The 24,855-nt window shown below is 35.8% G+C and overlaps 1 protein-coding gene across 7 annotated transcripts in view; it reads left to right on the forward strand.

Moving 5' to 3' along the window:
• LOC140151439 (uncharacterized) overlaps positions 1-24,855 on the forward strand; it is a 174,621-nt gene that overhangs the window by 76,971 nt on the left and 72,795 nt on the right. For 6 of the 7 annotated variants that reach the window (XM_072173788.1, XM_072173789.1, XM_072173783.1 and 3 more), the window contains exon 4: positions 7,528-7,554. The exons of the other annotated variant lie outside the window; for it this stretch is intronic. In XM_072173788.1, the coding sequence (XP_072029889.1) occupies positions 7,528-7,554 (27 nt within the window). The remainder of the gene's footprint in view (positions 1-7,527; positions 7,555-24,855) is intronic. 7 annotated transcript variants of the gene reach the window in all.

Genomic DNA, 24,855 nt, shown 5'->3' on the forward strand with positions numbered 1-24,855 from the left:
TAATAGTTTCAAATACTTTATTTAGCCTCATCTCATCAAAATGGCTATTTTTATGGCTAATTTATAGGAAGGAGAAACCTTTCACATAATTTTGGAAATTAAAAAAAAAATTCTAAAATTCTAAAAATACCCAAAAAATACAAAAAAGTGCAAAAGCTTTTTTCTTCTGGGTAAGAATTTTTTTTCTTACGTGCAACAGCTTTTTTTCTTGCAGGTTAGAAATTTGATAAATAGGCCCATGCATGCATTTTGTATATGATGACCTATTTATCAAACGTGCAATTTCCAAAATAATGTGAAAGGTTTCTCTTTTATTTTGTTAGCGATAAAAATAACAATTTCGATGAATTGAGGCAAAATAAAGTAATTAAAACGTTAACACATTCATGCATTTTAAAACATTAAATATAGGTCTGATTTTCAGGTGAAATCAATTTCTCCCCTAATTCCATTTTTGGGGTAAGGACGAGGGTTTTGCATTAGGTTAAAGGTTAGTTTGGCGTGGGTGGGTCACCGTGGGTGGGTGTATATTTGGGAGTGGGTTAGAGTTTGTGGGAAATCATTAAAAATTTTTTTTTTTAATGTTCGGTATCGGTTTCGGTATTGATTTCAAACCGATATAAACCAGGAAATTGGTTATATTGAATATGCCTATTGTCAAGCTGAACAAATGTACATTTTCACTGTTTCTGAATAATTTTGAAACATGCTTAGCAAGTGGACTAAAAATGATACAAATCATTTGTTTTGTCATACATTGCATCAGTATACTCAAAAAGCACAATATCGATGATTAAATATACATTGAACAGCTATATTTAGCATGGCGGCCATCTTAGAAAAAATAGCAAAAAATTGAAAAATAGTAAATAGTAAAGCCCTGCCTCCTCCTTTTTTGAAAAAGTCCGGACGAGAAACTTGTTTCTTTTTTTACTTGGCCTTATGCAACAGCAACAACACTTTTGTCTGTCGGCTTTGTCGCACCAATTGAAGTCAAAGGCAACAAAGATGCTACGGTAATATGATACACTGTAGCATTAGAATCAATACCTAGCATTGATAACTGCAAGCCGATATTGCATGCCATGTAGCGATTATCTATAAACTCATTCCCTATATGGCTAAAATGTTGAACAGAATAAATTAGTTTGGATTATGTCATTCCTTCATCCTGGTTTCATGACATATTATTTCATCATAAAGACAAATGCTATCAAAAAACAGCAGTATTTTTATTAAAAAATTAAAAAAAAAGGAATTAATTAAATTTAAAGATATGTAGCTTGGTTCGCAACATTTACACTTTTGGTGAGTTATTATAAGAAGACTGTTTCAAAAGGAATGCATTTGTTTCCCCTTCTTGCCCCCCATCATTGACACTGTTCAAATTTGTGTGTCTCAGCACACATTCCTGGAAAATGAATCTGTGATGAACACTTGTGGACAGCTAGATGCTACAACTTATTACTCCACATGTAGATAGCTAGATTGTATACCTGCATTAAAGGTCTGTAGATTGCAAGTATGTAACTTGGGGGAAGTGTATCAATTAGGCTTACAGATTTACTTTACTTGTCAGATTATTCTACTTTCGTTGAATAGATTTATTTAAGGTTTTCTGCTTACAGTATACATATTTCCATTTCGCTTGACAAAACCAAGTGAATTTTTACTCACTACAATATTTTGTCATTCACATCGGAGGACTTCATCAGGTATGACTGATGATCATCTGATCCACTTTCCTGGGAAACTGGTTTCCGGTACTGTTTAGTCTCTTTTCCAGTCTTTAAAAGAGGATTGTAAATGTGGCTTAGAAAATATGTTCCCTCTTCTCTGTTTATGGACTTGTTCCCTCTTCATATTTCCTTAAAAAAAGGACTAAGAAGCACTGGAAACTAGTTTCCTGGGAAAGTGGATCAGATGACCATATCAGTCATATCTGATGAAGTCCTCCAATGTGAAGGACAAAATATTGTAGTGAATAGAATTCACTTGTTAAGCAAAATGGAAATATATTATTATTCTAGTTTGTTTTAACATGCAGTTTGAGTTGCTTTAAAAAACATAAAAGATGAAGAGTGACAGGCTATAAACGTGATTTTCTTTCGAATTTGTCTTCTTCCTGAGTTGATTCAAGTGTTGATCAGCCTTGTTAGTGTATTCACTCTAACATAATATAAACCTTAACTACAGACTGTTCCAACTTAATCATAGAACGTCAAATTTTGTTGTACGGTAATTGTGCCGCAGTTATCACATGGATACTTTACGCAAAAGGATGAGAAACATGCTTGTCTGTACTGTTTAGTAAGATATTGTGAGACTACACCCACTTACTTTATGTGAGCATAAACAAGACTAGTGACGTCGTCGTCGTCGGTAAAGTGAAGCATTAACTAAAGTAGGTTTATGTGTTTGACAACTTTAAGCTTTTATGGATCCGAGACACATTTTGAAGATACTATGTTCTAATTCAGGGGATTTATCTATCATGAACACTGCATTTCATAAAATATTGAACATGGAGCAATAAGTTTTATTTTGAGCATGGCAGACATTTCAGTGTGAAGTGTAGTCTAAAATGTGAAAGTTGCATCAATTTTTTATGCAATGTTCACTTCTTCAGATACAACTCATTATATAAAAATGAACAAGATATGGAAAGTATCATCGAGATAGGTTTGACATTTGTGTAGAGTGTTCAAGTCCTAAGTTTAAAAGAAAATTTAGATTTTGCCAACTTGTAGCCTAACCATGTGTGATGCTTACAAGGAAGTAGCTAGCAGTGAGCATTTGCCGCTGGGCACAGATGGCACATTTAATAGTCTACTTGTGTTTAGACTATATTGACTGAGGGAGCGACTGCGATGGGATATTTCAAGTTGGAATGATTTTAGATGCCTACCTGTCTTCCTCTGTATAGTATGATACCTCTCACATGTACAAGGGAGCAAGAACATATGCCAAACTGCTCATTGAGGACACACATGTAAACAAAGGTGTGTGCATTCCATTTGCATTTGAAGGTGTGTGGGTGAACACATCCACCACACACCCACCCCACACACAAAATACACAAACTGATGACAGTGAGGGAAGTCATACAAGAAGAAAGAAATGTCAGAAATAAGTGATCTACAAACTAAATCATTTGATATTTCACATATTTAATTGTCAAAATCACTGCAAAATATCAACAATTTTTATAAAAAATTTCAAGAAGTAAATTGCTTGTTCCTGTGAATTACCTCTGGCTGCAATTTTTGTGGCAATTTAATTTTGGCGAATCTAAAAATGTATCTTAAATTCTAAATTTACTAGCAATGTACAATGCAAACCAAGATCCAATATTTTTAGGTTTTTCCAGGAATTCAAGCCTAATTTTTCCATTTGCTCAAAAATCTAATGTTATTTTGCTATGTATTTTTCATTTGACTTGAGATGTGTAGAATGATGATCTTATTATTACACTACATCCGATTGCCTTACATTGCTGCAGGACCAATATCTTCCTTCTGTCTTCCAGTCACTGAACAAACATCAATTACAGCTCCAAGAAAATTTCCAACAGAAAATTGCAATTTATTTTTAAACCAAGCAAGCCACACAGTGTACACGGTAAACAAAATTGTCCAATGCAATTGCAGTCATTGTAATTACTTTAAAAAGTTTACCAATTTGAGCTTATAGCATGTCAGTCACTTCATTTGCAAATGTATTAGGAAGATAAATTCATTTGTTTGTTGTATTTCAAGATTTCTGAGGAACAGTGTTGCCACAATGCATTTTTCCCACCCAATTGGGCTGCTTTCTTAAAATTAGGCAATTTTGCTTAAGGAAAGGTTACTGAATGTTGTCATAGCTACCGTATGAGGGGTTTGTGGCTAGTTTGATTAGTTAGGAAACACAAATTTGCAAGATAATTTGTTGTTGCTGGCAGAGTTTTGTCCTATCTGCTGGTGTATTGAGCATTGCTTGTGGTTTACTTGCCTCAGCTCCAGTGCGTAATTTGTTGTTGCTGGCAGAGTTTTGTCCTATCTGCTGGTGTATTGAGCATTGCTTGTGGTTTACTTGCCTCAGCTCCAGTGCGTGAAGTCCTGTGTTCAATCCTTGGTGGTGTGTATTGCTTGATTTATACTTATTTACCCCACAAAGCAAAGAATTTATCACAGGATTTTGTTCAAACCAAAGTATTCCATGAAGAAATCATTCTCTTCATCAAAAACTTACCTTGCCAGTGAATTATTGCTGTGGTGAATGTATGGAATGATGGATGTTTGTGTGTGTTTTGTCTTGATCACAGAGGACAATTCTAGCACAAGGTCTTGCAGCAAGAGTGGATTGAGCATTATGATGCAGTTTGCACAGCAACTTTCCCAATTAAAAATATGCAAAACTGTCAAAAATTGTGGATATTAATAATTAAAAGATGGTTGCACTGTTTTCCAAAGCCGGAGAGGCACTAAATATAGAATGCAAATTTGCGGCATGTCTTAATAATAAAATTTAGTCACGACATCCTTAGCCTTGACATCAATTTGTTGTTGAAAATTACCTGTTGTCCTTATTGATCTAAATAAGATTGCTCTCAATGCATTTTGTGCCCCTTTAATTTTGTAGGACAGTGTTGTTATAAAACTGAGGAGTATTAGCAACTTATTTTGGTTGTATTATGGGATGCATGTAGCAAATGAAAAGAGAAAATGTCAGGGTTCTCAAGTTCCATCAAATATCAGTTGTATTCTATATCTTTTGGCAACTGCTTTAGGGTCTGTTATACAAGAAAATAAAACAATATGAAATTGCTCGGCTAGGTGGAAAATGTGATATTGGCAGTGGATGGAGACGCTGATGAGATTGATACACAATTTAAAACCTCTGAACATGAATTTTGTATTTCTTGTGAAATGTGAAACTGTTTGCAGGGAAAAAACCTTGCATCTGAGGGAATATTGTATTCAGCTATAGATAATAGAAATGATTGAATGTCTGATAAGATTACGTCTGTATAATGCCAGATAAAGTTTTGTATGCGACATATTTTGCTTAGCAACCAGTCCTGTGCAGAAACGGTCTTGGGTCCTGTTGGCACTTGAAATATAAATATATATATTACCCTAAATAGGCTTACAATCCCTGGAAGCCTTTCAAAGAAAAGAAAGAAATGAAGATAATTAAGGGAAAATATCCACTTGCAAGAAAATAATCAAAGGAATAATGTTGTCTCGTTCTTTTGGAGAGAACATTTGTATATATATGCATTGTTATTATCATTTAAAACAAAAATTGGAAATTTCTTTCACAAATTTACCAATTCCAATTTTATTTAGCAAAGAACAAAAAGGTTCACAAACTGGGGCCCTTTTTTCACACATCAACTTAAAAATAAGTTTAACAGTCCCAACAGAGAATATTTGCTGAAATTGACATAGCTTGTACATTTCCTTATGTATTATTTGAATCAATTTCCCAGAACCAAGCCTATCTTTTCACTGTCATTGTTTTTGTAAACTTATAAATTGTGTGGATGAACTGTGCACAAAGCAGGAGAATTTACTGTGATATAATAGCTGGTACTGAATTCATTAGTGGAAGCTTTTGTTTTGTAATTCATTTATAGTAAGACAGGTGAATTAATAGGTGCATTAAGTCAATTCCTTCTAGTCAAATTGGTTACATGAATGAATTTGTGGAGACAAATTATACCGACTATAGCATTAAACATTGAAATGGAATTTGTTTTGAAGCCGTTACTTGCCAAAATTTATTTTGTTCTATCCTATTAGAGTGCATATTGATTATCAAACAGCTTATAATACTATAGTTTAGGCGTACTTTTTAAAAACAAAAAAAGATAAAGACAAAATGATCTATACAGAAAGTATAACCTCTAAGAGGAAACATAGCAACATTTGTAGGAAAAAGAGGAACATTAATGCTTCCATTTAGATTTAAATGTTGACATTCAAATCTAGATCCACAAATATTATTAACAAATTTGGTCTAAATTTGCCATATTAATAAAAAAACAAATTAAAGTTTTTGTCAAAGTCCGAGTATCTGATTTAAAAGCAGTAAAATATTATTAAATATATGATAGATAATTTGGCAGCTGTACTATGGCTCGCTATTCCCCTCCAGAAATAAGCACATTATGTGATGAAGTTAGCAGGCATCACAGAGCAATGCTTCCTATAGAAGAAGAAAATTTGCACACTTAGTGTGAGCAAAGTGACCCCTAGTCAGGCTGCAACACAAAAGTGCTTTTTAGATGCAGATACATGGCACGTTCCTTGAAGGTATCAGAACCATTAGGAGAATTTTCATTGCAACTTTAAATGCCAGTGAAATAAAGCTACCTTTGAAAGCATTGTAGGTTTGTGTCATTGGTAACAATAGATCCATAATAGAAATCTGTCCATGAAGATGAATTGTACCAATTTGACATTAAATTTGGATGATGATGAAGATGACAATGTCAGTGCTCCTCAGTAGCGTAGCCAGGATTTTAGTTTGAAGGGGAAAAGCCAAATTTTCGTCCCCGTTTGTCAAGTTTTTGTCTCCTCTTTAGTCATTTTAAGACCATTTTACTCTTCACCATCCCCATTTTATCCCTGAAAATTTTCTGTGGAGGGGGAGTTTGCCCCCTGGCTACGCCACTGGTGCTCCTCCTCCTCCTCCTCCTCCTCCTCCTCCTCCTCCTCCTCCTCCTCCTCCTCTCCAATTTTAAAAATAATATTATGATACAGACAATTATGATGTCTTGTAGACAATTCTCCTCAGTATCCTGGACACATTTCTCCTTTTCCCGCTCCTGAGATAAGATGTAAAGGCAAGATGTACACAGATACATAAAAACAAATCAGATAGGATCTAGTCATTCAGAAACAGGTAAGTACCACAAGTCAATTCTATTTAAGCTGAAATATACAACTTTATCCAGGTAAGTGAAAGCATTGAGCCAATACATCAGAGGGGGTAAGCAACATTCTTGCATGTTAGAAGAGAACCACTGTAAATCATCATGTTTGTAATGTTAACCTTTCTCTTTCAGCTTTTTGACATAATTGAATTGTTTTTTGGTGAAAACCAATAAGATCAACATTTGCTTAATAAATGTTAATATTGACATGCAGCTGCCATTGACCTTCACACAGGATTTTGTTTTCACTGAGCAGTGCTTTTCATCTTTGTTTAAATATTTAATTAACATTTCATTCTTTAAATTTAGTTTTAATTTAATTTTATTATTTGCCACATTTGTTTTACAGCAATATTGCTTGTACAGTTTGTTTTGTTATACCTATTTTCATCTTTTACAAACCTTTTAATTGAAATTAATTATCACATTGAAAATGTTTTAGTTGAAATTAAGTTACAAACTATGTAAAATATCTTGCCTATCATGCATTACTAATTTGAAATCAACATTTTAACATTTATTGATTTCTGTATTTTTGTTTTTGTTTTAAATGCATTCATTCTAACACATCATATTTTTGTTTTCTTCCTTTTGTTTTTTAGATCCATCCAATTCAAGCCTTGTTGACGGTACGGTAAACTATGTGTTGACATGTTGTGTTTATGTATCTTGTCTTGTTTTTGTCTTGTGCATAGTGCAGGGGGTGGATCCTGGATAGTCAGTTCGGGGCAAAGAGACTATAATTGGCTAAAATGGGCTGATATTACATGATTTTAGGGGTGTCCTGTGTGCCCATTCTGGATCTGCTCCTGTAGTGTGTATTCTATCAAGGACACAAGCGGAGGGGTGGTGGGGACCAGCTCTTTGATATAGAGGAAAGCATCCTAAATCAGCTCTTATTGGATCATGTCCCCCCTTCAACAAGGGCTATTTTGTCCTGGGAAAAGGCCAATTCAAAGGACCACATGCCCCTTTCTACTTCATCTTTCAAGGACAAATACTCCTAGAGCATTTTGATCTTGACTTTTAAAGAGAGAAAAGAGAAACGAGGGCTTACTATTTACCATTTCCAAATGTTACCTGATCTATATGTCATATTTCTTTCAAAGAGTCATAATACTTTCTGTATCAGTGGAGGGGCCTTACTTTCTAAAAGATGTCTACAATTAAAGCTACTTCAAATGAAATAAAAAAAGCAAATCAGCTAACATCATTTCCCCAAAAGAGATGAGATATAAGAAGCATTTAATATATTAAATTTGGCTTAAATGGATTTGCTTTTGGGCTGATTAAAAAGAGCAGAAAATGTCTTTATTCTCGCAAAAGACTTGAAAAGGTTATTGTGTGTTTTTATATTGCCTTTGGTCAAGATGAGAGAAAGAGTTTGTGAAGAGGATATTCATAATGCCAGACAGGGTCAGATACTTAGCTAGGTATCCAGTTACTGTCTCATTGCAAAATTAAAGGTAACCAGTCCCGAGTCAGACACACACATAAGGCAACAGGCAATTATTGTTGTGTGAAGGTAATCATATTAATTTAGGTGCTCATTAGCACTTCACACTTCAGAATGATACAATGAATGAACTTTGCCTATTAGTGAATAATGAAAAGCGACTGCCTCTTGTGAGGTTTCACACTAAATCAAAAGTCATTACAGATGAGGCCTTTGTATTCAATGTGTCCTCATTGTGCCGGCCTTTGTATTCAATGTGTCCTCATTGTGCCGGCCTTTGTATTCAATGTGTCCTCATTGTGCCGGCCTTTGTATTCAATGTGTCCTCATTGTGCCGGCCTTTGTATTCAATGTGTCCTCATTGTGCCGGCCTTTGTATTCAATGTGTCCTCATTGTGCCGGCCTTTGTATTCAATGTGTCCTCATTGTGCTGTTCATAATTATTGCTTTTCATGATATCTTTGTGTAGATTAATATACAATATTTTATTTTTATGTCACTTTTCCTCTTACAATTTTAGGTTTCAATAATGCACTTTGTAATATCTATTTACACATTGCACGGTTCCGCCATTTGTGAGGAGAGCCTCAATCTGGCAGCACATGAATGGAAATGAAACCAGTCATAAAACATTGTGTAAAGTTATAAAATTCTCCCTTTCATGTCTATTGCCAGTTGAGGCTCTTTTAGCATATGGCGGAAACATGCAATGGAACGATAGAGGAACTATTGCTTTGATACCAAAAATGGTCCGAAGTAGTTAACCTTTTCCATCAAAGAATGTTGCATAAACTGGATGTTGATGCAATTCCTATATTAACACCTACATTGAACTGAGAAAAAGTTACTGGGGACATATTTACTGAATCTCATTATTACTAATTAGTCATGAATCTCACTGCTGCATGTAGCTGTTGAATATCATGATATGTTACTTACTTGCTGTACTTGTTGTGCTGTGTTTCAACTTAACCCAGAGAAAGTGCTCATAAATGTATTAATTGCAATGAAATGGGATGATTAATAACATCACATATGCACAGAGCTGGCATCTGTACACTTTCTTCTTCAACATAACTATTGAAAATAGACTTGAAAATAACAGACATGTTGTTACTAATTTAAATGCAAATCCACACAAAACACATATTGTACAGCTTTCTTTCTTATTTCAAGTATGGGGATATTGATATAGTGAGAATGCGATCAACTAAATTGACAAAAGTATAATTCTTGGCCTCCTAACCCAATATTTTGACCTTGATCTATTGTTTCCTTGAAAATAATAATCAAGTGATCTTATTGATTTTCATTGCACTTTAATTTTACCCAAGCATTTTTTAATCATACAATGTAGACTACACCGTATACCAGAGAAGTTCGGCGCTTTAATACCAATGTGTGTGCCTTTTTATCACATAAAAAACCCAGTACAAACCAGGGTCAAACAATCATATTGGCTTCTTCAGCGAATGAGTTGCCTAAATTTTATGACATGATTTGGTCAGTCAATCAGAACCTTCAGTGTTTACTCAGTATGTACTACGATAGTAAACAAAGTGTCAAAATTCTGTGATTTCCAAAGAGCCTGTAAAGGACTTGAAACTGACTTTATAATTATGTAATGAAAACTTATAAAGCAAAAACGGAATAAAATAAGCCATTTTAAAATACACACAAAACTAATTGGTATCCAAAAATAGAAAACATTATTATTGATTTGAATGCAAGTGAGAATGTTGTTGTGTTTACATTATTATAAAAGGAGGATCATTATATACCATTTGCTTGTTATAAAGGTAAAGCTTACCTTTATCATTGTTATGTCTTTATGTCTAATCATACCTACTGCAGCATCATATGATCCGTATGGTGGATCAGCCAGTGGCAGTGATCTTTGGTGTGATCCATTCATATTTGGTGGTGATCTTGTTTTACAAGGTATTTGATGATTGCCAAATGTATATGGGGTTGCCACATGGGACCTGTTTTCCTCAGAATTTGGGCTGCTTTATAGTTATCCTTCATGTACTGTGCTAAAATGGGCTACATATGATAATGCAAGTGCTTCTAAGGTTGAACAGTTGGAGAGTCCCTATTAAAAGTCTGATCTAATTAAATAGAAAATGTTTTAGTGAGCTCACAATAATTAATTTGCTACTCTGTCCAACAGCATGAAGTGGAAATTTTTCAATTCCATGCTCTTTCACCCATTAGGTGATTTTGTTACCAGCTTGAATTATTAAAGTGCCCAAGTTTTAGGACTTTTGCTATTCTATTTTCTTTTTTCCTTTTCTGGAAGATAGATACCCTTGATTTGGGGCTCCCTTTCAACTTTGGCATGAAAAATCTGTGGCAACCCTTAACGTACATAGCCAGGTCTGTGGAATGCTGATGTACTGTACTAGACATTTATAGTACTGATTATATAGATGCATTTAGTGCATTATGTTCTATCTTTTATGTTCTTTGTGCATGTAGCTTATAATTATTACAATAATGGGACTGCATGATAAAGAAATTTGATTAATGTCTTTTGTATGATAATGAATCGGTTATTGAATATCGGTATGTAGAATTCATGTTTAGGTGGTGGTATTGTGAAGGGTACTGTACAAATGCAAATTTTGTAGCTTTGTTTAATTTTATGTCTTTCTACACATCTTTTTAGCTAATGCAGATATGTGCAAAGTTTAATTTTGTCCATGACATGAAGCCAGAAAATGAAATTCAGACACTATTTCAGCATCTCTGCACACTAGTAATAGGCAATTATTTATCATCAACTTGTAGTTTTAGAATTACAAGAAACAGTGTAAATTGGGTTTTCTTTGTGGAATTTAACTGATGAGACTCTTTTAGGGGAAAACTGTTGGAATGATTGCCAAGTCAGTATGATAAATATATAGTGTCACACCAGATAACAAGGAGATTCAGTGTGAGTAGTATGTGCTTTGTAAATCTTCCATGAGATATTTGGATCCATCTTGTTTTCTACTTCCAGTTGCTAAGTAAATCAACATCATAGGCCTACACCCTAAAATTTCTAATTTTTTTGACACATCCAAGTTAGTTCACAAAATGGAAACTATGAAACTATTGTGGATATGCAAGTCAACATTGAACCATTGCTCCACTGAAGTACATGGTGTAACTTTTGATGTATTAATTGTCAGCCAATCTTGCTGAATGCTTGAAAAAAGTCAATATCCTTGCTTCAATGTCACCACAAAGAAAGCACATAATATTGGGAGGAAAGAAACCAACTAGAAAACATAACTACAAAACAAATTCAGTCGTCATTCGTCACTCAGAAACATTGTCATGTATGTTGTTGTGATTGCCAATGAAATACTTGTACCCCCTTCATTGCTCCCTTGATATCACATCATAGGTGAGGGGTAAGAGAGGTAGGTACCCTTATACAGGTGCAGGTGTGTAATGGATCACTTGGAAGGCCCAAATGTATTATACATTACCTCATCATGTACTTGTACAATGATTGTATATGATGCGTGTCACTTTGCTGTGGGTCTGAAATACTGATGTAGTGAGTTAATCAGTGAGTTGATGTGAATTTGGGGATTGTTGTCAGATGTAGGCTGAAATGCTTGTCTTTCTCTGCAAAATGTCTGGTAAAGCTTCCCACTACGTAATAAATATACCACTAGAAAGATCTTTTTTTAAAGAAAGCCTTTTGTTTCCATTTCAACATCAAGCAATGACAATGACCGAATAACAAGCTATAACACACCATTTCTAAAAAAAGAACAATTCTATTTTCACAATAAAACCCATTTAATTTCATGATACAGTATACTGTATAAGTGGACATTTTCACACACATAATTTATCGAGATTTGTTGATTTTTGAACCATTGTGTTTGTTTTAAATCATTATTATGAACTTCCACAAAATAAACATTTTTGCTAGCAAAGAAGTGCACAAAAATTAATATAGCGCAGACATTTCCACTTCAACAGTATGTAAAGCTCAAATCAAAAAGTAATATCAAAGCAATGTATCTTTAACAACTTATCTCAAAAGCCTCTTAAATACAACTGACTTTATATCGGGAACTCATGGATTATTTAATTTATAATGCTGCTAGAATTTGGCAGCCTCAAATCTAGAAGTATGAAGGCTAAAATGAAATGAAATGATCTAATATGAAACCTAATTCCGATGCCGATCCAAGTTGAAAACAATGCACATTCCTAGCTATGATTCACATCTCTCATGTTTACATGCCGCAACTTTTTACCTCCAGCAAGTACATTTCCTCAAATTGCAATAAATTGTGAAAGAGGACGGTTTTGGCTCGTCTCCAAGCCGGCCGTGAACATCTCGGATTAGACAGCAGGAAATTAACCATATGTATGGCTCTTGAATGCGTAATCCACGAGTAGAATCGTTGTCCCGGTTTTTATTTACAAGATTAATGTGCACTCACCCCAGAGACAATGACCCCAATTAAGACATTTTTGATGTGTGATAGTAATGAGCAATTTGATTCGTGTTGGTAATCACAGGGTCTAGTGATGTGATAACATATGTGATATTTACTCTCTGAGTCGCACCAACGTAATAAACCAAAAAACAAGTCTTGTTTCATGCGCCTATAAAATAACAAGTGATGCAAGCTTTTCTTGTTTACAACAATTTTGATCATGCTTGATTTTACTTTCCTTGCCCTGAAGGTAACTTGAATTATTTTTCTAGCAAATTTTTCATAAAACCAATTATATGAAAGATGTTTGCCCTGCATACAGAGTCTTTTCATAAACGTATATGGAAGATGTTACGATGAAGCTGTGATCAATATCCTCATGTATAGAGGTCCAAGTTATAGCACCTATGAACCTCCAACACCAAAGAATTGACTATAGAATACTTTGCCAATATTTTTTACGCATGTCCATATCGGGTATCAGTCAAATCAAAATCGTGAAAGTAAAGTTCAACATAATAGTTACAATCAAGTTGTTTTGATATTGAGTTCAGAGGGATATCGCTTGCCAATGCCATATTATAATCAATATCTTGCAATATTATATATTGATTGGTGCGTAGATGCAGATATGAAAACTTGTTTGGAAATTTCATTTTATAAGCATCACAAAGTCATATTATATTGAGGGATTGGTAGTATAGGATGTGTGGAGAGTTGATATTATGAAGTGGCATTAGGGAAGGAGAGGAAATGAGTTAGGATTGGGGAGAGATATTCTGCCATATTGTGAGTCCTATTTGTGTGTTTATGTGAGCCTTTCTAGATTTAGTTGGAGTTATTTGGTGTACTCGGAAGATTTGAAAGTTGCTGTTGGAAGAGAAATCACTTTGTGGCACATTTTCTTCTATTTTTCCTACAGCTCGACACACTCAGTTTTTATCAAGTTTACTCATAATTATAGGTATCTTTCAGGCATGAGAATTTTCAGTTTAAAAACTGAATTCAGTTTTTTTTATAGTTAAAATTTCCGTAAATTTTATTTAATTTCAGCCCGCTTTTGGTACTTTTTGCCCAATTTCACGCACATTTTCAGTTTTTTCAGTTATTTTTAGGAAGGTGCAGTCTCATGCCTGATCTTTTGGTCATGGATTCAAACCCTCGATTTGTGAATCATTACTTTTTTGTATATATGCACTACTTCTCAAACAAAATCAATTATTAATTATGTATGTAGCAAGCCTTTAAAAAAGGGGGATGCCCCCCACTCAGAATTCTTGCCACCTAAGATGTTCCCAGTCAAGACCCCAAATCACGACTTTTCGCAGCAATTTTGTGCAAAATTTTTTGTATTTTGCTCCCTCCCTTGAAATTCGATTTGCTCACCTGGTGCCCCTCTCCCCAAATATTTCTGGTGCAGCTACTGTTTTCATGTAATTTTGATGATTTTGACCCTTGTATGTCTCATGTAGTCAAATGTTATATTTAGAATGTAAAATGAGGAGATCTGTATTTTCGTTAATTTTTGGTGGGACATAGTCGAGTGCAGCTGTGACTCAGCTGTTATATGGAAACAGGTTCCATGTAAGCTTTACACATTATAATACAATCATAACATTAATCTGCATACTTGATAGCTAGATATGCGCAGCCATGCATACATACAGACTCAGGCATTTATTCATATATGAATTACCCACTGGTTATCTAATTAATGATAGGCCATTATCTTACCCCTCCCCATAATTAAAGATGGTTGGAATGCTGCAATGTCATTTGGCTTTCTGCGATGTGTGTGCTATAATACAGTATGTTGTCGTAAATGTTGAGCAGATGGAACCGTTGTAGCAGCCCAGTGTAGCAATATTTATACATGGGTTTAATTCAGGTTTAATTTGCATTTATAATGTAGAACTGGGGTTGATTTCAGGGGTTATCTCCGTCTACTTTAAATGATGAACATACATGCAATATATGCATTATGTTCAAAACTGTGTTTATTTGGGGTTGTTCATGTAGAACTGAATCAAAAGACCAAAATACAATATCCAAACCTTACAAATCATGATCATTTGGACTGGCTATAACCCTGAACACAAAGAAGTTGTTTGTTTTGGTCGGGATTTGAACCCGAAACTCCTCACATGCCAAGCACTAGGTCGGTGACCGGTAGCCATGGGTGTTTCGCATGCCTGGCCAATAAAATTGCGCAGTGCGTATATTTTGTAGTACCTGGGAGTGTTAGGGTTAATGAGTAACAATCTCTGATTAATATGTACATTTGTGTAGATCGTTACATAAGAGAAAGTACATTAGACCTTTCAAAGATTAGTTACTAATTGTATTTGTTTACTCCTTTTGTTTAAGACTAGAAAATGTTTCCTTTGAGAAATAACCCATTAACACAGAGAAAATGTTGAAATGGGGTATGATTCTCAAGAGGTACTTAATTGGGCAAATAGTCATATTGATTAAAATAGCATGCGAAAGCAGAAGACAATCAGAGAAATTAGAAAAAAGGCAATTGAAACAAAGGAAGTTGGCTTGTGTTTCTGGTTTGGGGACCATGCTGTTAAGGGTGATTTCATTTTCAATTCCATGTTCTTGTGGGTGTAATTCCATGTGAATAGTTGTAAATAGTGTGGTGTTTTTTCCTGGCTTGTCAGTTTTTATTAGTGTTCAGGATATATGTAGTTTTCTACACTTCCCCTTTCATAATATATACACCATTCTCTCATTAGTCTTTGGAACACTTGTATATAATAATTGTTGTCAAGCTCAAGTCTGCGGTGACACACAACTTTTGTATGTTTCATCTATTTAAGAAAGAGGAAATCTTTTGCGGTTTCAGAATGACAAATGAAAAAGGATGAAAGTAATTTGGGGATTTTTTTAATTTCTTGAATCACTCCTTGAGCCATACAGTCTTCTCTTATAACATACCAGAAACTTTTGATTTATTTTTTGTGAAGTTTATGAAGCTAAATATAGTTAAGAATAATAGATAAACAAAGCAGTATAGAGAGATATATGGAAATGAAGCATTACCTTTGTTAATTTTACAACGCCCCATATGGCTTTACTTATCAGTCTTCATTGCATGCTTACACTTCACAACATGGGTGTGGTTGTCTTGTATAGAAAGAGTACGCCTCGCAGATGTTTTTTGTAACTCTTTGTGGTTATATATAGAATTGGTATGTTTGTTGTATTTAATGACTTTTATATTTTGCCGACATCAAGAATATCCTTTTCGGAAATATTCTTGTTTGGGCAAGAATATAAACCATCTTGATAGACTTGATAATGTGGTACAGATTGTGATGTGGCTAATAGTATATGACAACTTACAGGTGCTTGCTAATTATATTCCATCTTGCCTGAGATTTCTCAAGATGCAAGGGTAAGAAAGGGGAACAATTCAGCGGGAAATCAGTAAGGGCAGTAAACTGTAAAGGTGAAAAGTTATTAGTCATACTGGGGAAGGGAGCAGCATGGCACACTGGTTAAGGTCTTTGCCTTTGGTGCGAGAGGTCCTGGGTTCAATTCCCCATAGGACCCCCCCCCCCCCCCAAAAAATTTTCCACCCTCCCCGTGGTTCATCTGGTAATGGCGTGGCAGGTGATCCATAATAAAAAAAAAGACCTTGTTACAATCGGTTCTGATCTGGGTAATGCCGTATTGTCGGCTACACTTGCCTGTCCTATAAAAATACCCCGACCAGCTATTACTGCGACCCCCTTCACCAGGTCACTTGTGTCTGGCCAAAGTTTCGGCAGTGTTATCTCCTAGATTAAATTTTTAATAGCATTTTAGTAACTTGCTTAAATTTACAAATATTAGTCCTCAGTGTCAAAATCTGTCCAATTATATATTTCTTGGGACTTTCTTGTCGTCCCAGATGATACTATTGAACAATAAATAAGCAACATCAGTATAATTATGGCACAGTGAAGAATTTGAAGTTTCTAAATTAAAAAATGCTTGAGCAATTTGCAAGCTATCAACAATAAATTTTGCATTACGTATTGCTCAAATCAAGTGTGACTGTATGGTGTATACAGGAACTGCAGAGGAGTAGGTGAAGAATTCAATTTAATAAATGACAACAACATAGATATATTGCATTCATTTGTCACACTGCTTTGCTGCATGAAGCAAATGGAATCCATTCCATAAGCAGATACAGGCTTATTTTGACCCAATTATGGTGTTCTTCTTCTTTAGAGCCTGCATAGAGAGTATCCTCTTATATGGAAGTGAGACCTGGACAATGAAGAAAGATCTTCAGGACCGTCTTGATGGTACCTACACCCGGCTGTTGATGAGGGTTCGAAATATATCCTGGCGTGAACATAAAACCAAAGCAGAGATCTATGATGGTGTTCCACATGTGTCCTCCATCGTTGCTCAACGGCCAGCCAGATTTGCAGGCCACTGCTACCGTGCAAAAGACCAAATAATTTCAGATGTCATCTGTATGAGGCTTCCACGAACATGTAGAGGAAGAAGACCATTCAACTACATCGACTGTGTGGCAAGGGACGTCAATCAAGAAATTAATGACCTCCCAAATCTGATGGCTGATAGAGATTCCTGGAAAAGAATTGTAAACTCTTTCTCGGATGCGTCCGCAAGATAGATAGATGTTGTGCCTGACAACTTGGTAATAACTTAATGGACATACAATTTTCATGGTCACTCAGTCCAATTGCTACATCCCATTTGAAGAAAGGCATTAAATAGACGAGAGCTGATGAGGTTGTTTGTGAAGATAAATGACAACACAAGTCAATAACAATTATTCATTTTGTGATGTTTTTGCTGCCGGCGTCATAGTTGTTCATCTTTTATGTGAGGCACTCAGAGAATCTGTGTTGTTTTACTTGCCTATCAGCTTTGATTTCCAGAGTTGTTTCATTCTTCTTTGTCTTCATTAATACTTAAAATTAATATTTTGCATCACATTTTGAATTCTCTTTCTGGTTTGATTCAAAACTTATCAAAGATTTAAATACAGAAAACAAGTAGGGCCAAAGGGCTCATTTGTAGTACCCAGGATACTACGAGGTTACCTTTGAATTTACCATTTTGATACATCCCAAAATTATTTTCAGACAAAACAGAAACATCCTTATTAATGCCAGCGCTTTCAAAACATTAGAATGCATGTTTAAAACAATTCATCTACTTGGCATTGTGCATGCATTCATTATGTGACATAGTTTAGAGAATATGCAAACTTGAACATGAGCACCAGTGTTGATGACATAGCTTCATTTCATTTGCAAAGAATTAGGAGAATAACCCAAAATGCTGTATTGAAAAGATGGCAATGTCAGCTAGCCAATTTCTACCCAGCCAGGAGGCAATGTAGAATGACATGATAGACTGGATCCATGTATAATCACACCCTGGCACCTTCCTACCTCCATTTAGCAAATGAGTTGATCTACTCAAACATTTGGGGATGGGGAAAATTCTTGAGGTGTTGACATAGTTGAGATTTTATAACCAAAATTTCAATGAATATGTTACATATTCTGTCCTGTTAAGTTAAAAGATACGATTTTGAAATTAAGCTACTTATCGATGGACTGAAAGGAACAGGGTTTTTAGAAAGCAGGATTTGAACTGGTGTCCTTGAACATTGAACATGAGTCTTATTTGTAACAATGATCTGTTTGACAAGCTTTTTAATGAAGTCAAAATTAAGACCAAAAAGTCCATTCAAAAACGCACAAATATTTGTCAATCCTGTAGTATCTAACTAAATCACTAATACAAAAGTTGGATATTGATATGTAGACATTATGTTTGTTGTTCTAAATCATGATTATAGCAAAATATTGACTACAAGGTACAATAATCGCATCGAGTCTCCTCCAGACATTCATACAAAATGCTTAATTGAAGTTTTGCCGAAGCGGGCACGCTATATCAATTTTGTGTCTTTATATTGAGGCACAATTTCCTCCAAGTTTTCCCTTTTCAACCCCTTGACTAATCAATGAATAAGAATAAGTAGTGAGAAATAGCATGGCCTTATGGTTAGCATTGATTGTGTGGAGGCAAAAATGGGGTTCACAGAGATGCAGTTTATAATTGTAAGAGGACTGAAACCAGGGGAAAATGTGCCTCATTAGTTTTTGATGAAAAAAATTACCACATGTATTTCACAAGATTGCAAATGCTAAAAACTATTTTAATCCAGGCAGGAAAGATTAAATTTCAATAATGAACAACAATATATTTTATTCTCTGTTAATACGATAAAGTTCATTTAACTGGAATAATGTGATGCAGTAGGCAGTGTTTTATTCATCTTGGCGAGCATGGTAAAGACAATATTTATGTTTGCGCATGGCTCCAAACATGAATTTTGATTTTGATGATGAACCTAAGCGGTAAACTGTGTCAAATATGTAAAGGAATGTTTCAAAATTGATCAATCTCTGCCAAACTGCATTTAGTTCTTGATTAATATGTGTAAAAATAACTTTGTACTTCTGGGAAAAGATATGAATCCATGCTAATAATATGCGAAACCTGTATCACCCCAACCCCTTATTGGCTCCTGAAGCAATGCCGGGGCAGTACTCGTATACAGGGTTAATATAGAAAAAGGAGATCAAGATTTTCAAGACAAATTGTTTCTACTAGCTATGTTGCAATTTGTTATGGTTCTTCCCTATTACAGCAAATGTAGTTTTAAACATTACCAGGGGATCAATAGGAGCAGGGATATTAGGCACTTTATTTGCTTGCTGCAATCCTATAATCGTAATGTTCTTGTGGTGAAGCTACTGGTTACTAGCTTGATACGAATATTTTGGGGGCCATATGGGTTGGTGGTAATTGGATGGCACATAGTAGGTACAGTGGTTGATATTTGCTTGGGAATTGGATGAGATGAAAGGATGGCATGCGACATGATGAAGTCAAATGAGTTGCTTGTTGAGCCAGATCTAATTTCAGTTTTTGTCTCGCCTGAACTTTGTTCAGGATGGGACTTAGTAATCACTATTTCTGTCTGTCCGTCCGTCCGTCCGTCCGTCCGTGTGGATGTGTGTACGTGTGTGTGTGTGGATGTATGTGTGTCCGTCCGGAGCTGTATCTGGGGAACCGTAAGACTTACGGCGACGCTACTTGGTGGGAGGAAGGGTATCCAAGTTTGCTCCGTAACCGTATGTTTTCGGTGAAAAATATGCAAATTAACATAGCTAATTTGCATAATTTATGCAAAAATCAGCGCAAATTGATAGCGGAGTTTGTGGACAGACTATCTCAAGATCCGTCGGGCGCATGGTAACGAAACCTGGTGGCAGCTATGATACACATCTGCTGATCACCTGATTAGTTTTTCGGCGAAAAGTATGCGCATTTAGTTGTTAATTTGCATAATTTATGCGGAACGATTCTACAAATATGGTTGGAAATCTGAAGAAATCCGCCTTATGGAGCTGTATCTGGGGATTCGTAAGATCCTAAGCCCTATGATGATGAAACGTGGTAGGGGTAGTATGACCAGAGGATCTCAACCCGATTCGATTTTCAGCGCAAAATATGGTAATTAAGTACCTAATTTGCATAATTTATGCATAAAATGCAAAAACCTATTTTCTCGGAGACTAGGGGTCGCACGTTCTCCAAACTTGGTGGGTGGGTGCATCTTCACCTCAGACAGAACAAGTTTGTATTGGTTAGTGCGTCAAGGTCACCCGAGGTCATCCAGGGGTCATCTGAGGTCAAATGACTAAAAACTGTAGTATGGGCACGAAACTTGGTGGGTACGGTCAACATAACGTGGTAGGGGTAGTATGACCAGAGGATCTCAACCCGATTTGATTTTCAGCGCAAAATATGGTAATTAAGTACCTCGGTTGCATAATTTATGCGTATTTGATGCGTATCAAGCAAAAAACCCTTGTGAACAGCTTATCTGGAGATCCGTATGGGGTACAGTGACGTAACTTAGTGAGGAGTAGTGGGGCCAGAGGTTCTTGACCTGATTAGATTTTGAGCGTAAAATATGGTAATTAAGTACCTAATTTGCATAATATATGCGTAATAAGCAAAATACCTTATGAACAGATTATCTGGAGATCCGTATGGGGTACAGTGGCGTTACTTGGTGGGGAGTTATGGCCAGTGGTACTCGACCTGATTAGATTTTCAGCGCAACATACTTTATCCAATTTCGTGAGGTCAAAGGTCACATACAAGGTCAAAGGTCAACTGAGGTCACCAAATCTTTTAATAACTAATTTTCAACTGTGCATCACATATCCAACTAACAGCTTGATCGATCATGTAATTAAGGAAATATGACGACTTTAAGATAGTCGCTTTCCATGTAAAGTATAGCAAAGTAGCACTTTCAATGAGTGATAACTCGTAAAGGAAGCATCTTTCTGTTTTGATTTATTTCATGAAATAGTTCTTTGGTATTGCCAAATTTGATTTTTCAGTGCAACATACTTTATCCAATTTCGTGAGGTCAAAGGTCACATACAAGGTCAAAGGTCAACTGAGGTCACCAAATCTTTTAATAACTAACTTTCAACTGTGCATCACATATCCAAATAACAGCTTGATCGGTCATGTAATTAACGAAATATGACGACTTTAAGATAGTCGCTTTCCATGTAAAGTATAGCAAAGTAGCACTTTCAATGAGTGATAACTCGTAAAGGAAGCATCTTTTTGTTTTGATTTATTACTTTGATGAAATAGTTGTTTGGTTTTGCCAAATTTTTGGAAGGTCATTACGGGGTCATCCGGGGTCATCTGAGGTCAAGTTATTAAAAACTGTCGTATGGGCATGAAACTTGATGGGTACAGTCAACATTTCAAGCCAAATTTTGGAAGTTCATTTTGGGGTCACCAGGGGTCATCTGAGGTCAAATTATTAAAACTGTCGTCTGGGCATGAAACTTGGTGGGTACAGTCAACATTTAAAGCCACATTTTTGGAAGGTCATTTTGGGGTCACCAGGGGTCATCTGAGGTCAAATTAGTGAAAACTGTCGTATGGGCATGAAACTTGGTGGGTACAGTCAACATTTAAAGCCAAATTTTTGAAGGTCATTTTGAGGTTACCAGGGGTCATCTGAGGTCAAATTAGTAAAAACTGTCGGATGGGCATTAAACTTAGTGGGTACACAGTCAACATTTAAAGTCAAATTTTTGGAAGGTCATTTTGGGGTCACCAGGGGTCATCTGAGGTCAAATTAGTAAAAACTGTCGTATGGGCATGAAACTTGGTGGGTACAGTCAATATTTAAAACCAAATATTTGGAAGGTGATTTCGAGTCACCAGGGGTCAACTGAGGTGAAATTAGTGAAAACTGTCGTATGGGCATGAAACTTGGTGGGTACAGTCAACATTTATAGCCAAATTTTTGGAAGGTCATTTCGAGGCCACCAGTGGTCATCTGAGGTCAAATTAGTAAAAACTTCATTATGGGCATGAAACTTAGCACGAGGGGTACAGTCAACATTTAGAGCCAAAATTTTAGAAGGTCATTTCAGGGCCACCTGGGGTCATCTGAGGTCATATTAGTAAAAACTGTTGCATGGGCATGAAACTTGGTGGGTACAGTACAGTTACCATCAGCCAGATAATCGTGCCCAGCCAATAACCGCCAAATTCATTTACCTCTCTACCAACAGTTATCGCAAAAGCAGGCGGTCACAAAAGCAGGCGGTCACAAAAGCAGGCGGTCACAAAAGCAGGCGGTCACAAAAGCAGGCGGTCACAAAAGCAGGCGGTCACAAAAGCAGGCGGTCACAAAAGCAGGCGAGACTCGTGGTTCGAGAACCGCCTTGTTTACTTGACAATGTTGAAAATCCAATCCAAATTGAAGTGATTGTTCACAAGATATGTATGACTATGCTCATATTGCAGCACACACAATAGAATATAACTGATTTGAACACTTCCATTAGCTTCAACTCTGAATTAATTTGAGCAACAAATGACTATTTGATTAATTTGATTAATAAAGGCTCATATTTCAAAGTTTCAACAGTTTGTGCTGGTCTTCTAAGTACTTGTTTCATAATTTACTATATGAAATATGTGGAATTGTGAAGAAGAACATTTTCACATTAATTGAAATCTACTACCAAGTTTAATTGTGTCTTTGTTTAACAAAATGAGTGATTATACTGATAGAAGTAAGTTAGATATTTCACAAAGCAGAACATTTATTACATAAATTTTGTCTGGATGTCTGTGCCTCACTAATCTGAATGTTACAGAGTTACACTGTGAGGAAATGCTTTTATCTTGTCAATAAAGCATTGTATTGTACCTATGCTGTATGTTAAAAGATACTATGATTTGATTTGTTTTAGGGAGAGCTTTTGAGTTGACTTCTTGATGTCCTCATGTCTGACTTAAGCTTACAGGGTATTCTTAACGTTTTAAAGTGACACTATCTTTACTTGATTCTCTCTGCATGTTACAGAATTGCTGCATGTACCCTTCACCTTGAATTGTTAATACATGCAAGCAGAAAGCATGTTACAAGTACTTGTACAAATTACCTTTGAAATTCAAAGCTTCTATGCTGGGCATCCAACCATCCTTAATTAGTATCTTTAGTTAGTACTGAAGCATTGCTGATGTCTTATAGCGTGTTTCTACTGAGCAAACGGTTGCGGGTAAATTCGGGGTGATGCAAGGAATACACAGTAACGGCCCCAGCAGAAACAGATTGGGTGAAGGTGAATACGCAGTGATGCAAGTGAATCTGTCAACCACCTTTTGAAGTGGTTAATACTGTTGAATACGCGGTAATGTTCACAGTAGAAACAGTTCGGGTGATGATTTTGCGGGTGACACCGGAAGTTAGCCTACTACAATACAGTGCGAGCATTCAAAATCTGACCTTAAAGATCACAAAACTATTTTCTGGACATCCGCTTTCCCCACTAAATGCGTGGGTAGTGAATTGTTACCTTGTATTTACAGGGCAGTAGAAACGACCCGATGAAGGCGAGAGGATTAAAATGCGGGTGAAGGTGAAAGCGAGGTAATGCAAGGTGCTCAGTATAAACACGCTGTTAGTCTCATGAGGACTTGGGATGAGCAAGCTCTATTTGGAGAGTATATTAAAGGCATGGGATAATTGTATTCCGGGTTTCATAGAACGATTCAATTAACAGAAGTGTCAATAGATCATAAAATATTAAATATGATATAAAATTAGGTCTCCAGGATTTGATAGATGTTTTCAATGTCATGTAACTTATATTAGGACTTGATTCTTGACCCCAAAAAAATTTGAGATTAATTGATTTATTGATATCGTTTTTTACCCCCAGAAATCTGTCATCATATCAATATGGATCAGATTACTGTGTGGAAATAGGAATTAAAGTTGATCAAGAAATCTTAATATGGTGTTCAGTGATGACCGCAACAAGGATATTGATCGCAAAGGCTTCCTGATGGTCAGCCATGGGATTGCCGCCAACACTTTCCTTTAGCCTAAAATGCCATTCAGGCTAATTGTCATGACAACTTATTACATGTTCATAGTCGTCCCAAATAATTGAAATACTGGAGCTATATGTATGGAAAGGAAATTTTACTGAAGTTTCAATCATGCAAGAACTTTTTAAGAAGGCTAGTCCTATTGTGTGATGCATTGTGTTTTCTACCTTACATTGAGGCCCATACCCAAATATTCTTATTCCAAGTTTTGAGTTAAATTGTTTTTTGTGGTTTGGATTCTAGAGTGTATTGAACTGGCCCAATGAACAGCGGACAACTTCTAGATGCAACCACTGAACTAGCATGTTTTTGTTCATACCACCTTCAAGCCTAAAATTTCACTGGGATTATGAGAAAATCATGAGCTTTCACATGATACCTAAATTTCTATTTAAGCTCAGTGAAAATTAGATTTGCTGCTCAAGAATTTGCAGTTATGTATTACAATTAATCAATTGGGGGAATTTTTAGCCAAAATTGGACCAATTTGGCACACCCAGTTTCCAGAGAGTGTAAAC

This window comes from Amphiura filiformis, chromosome 4 (assembly GCF_039555335.1).
Source record: "Amphiura filiformis chromosome 4, Afil_fr2py, whole genome shotgun sequence".
Classification (NCBI taxonomy): Eukaryota; Metazoa; Echinodermata; class Ophiuroidea; order Amphilepidida; family Amphiuridae; genus Amphiura; species Amphiura filiformis.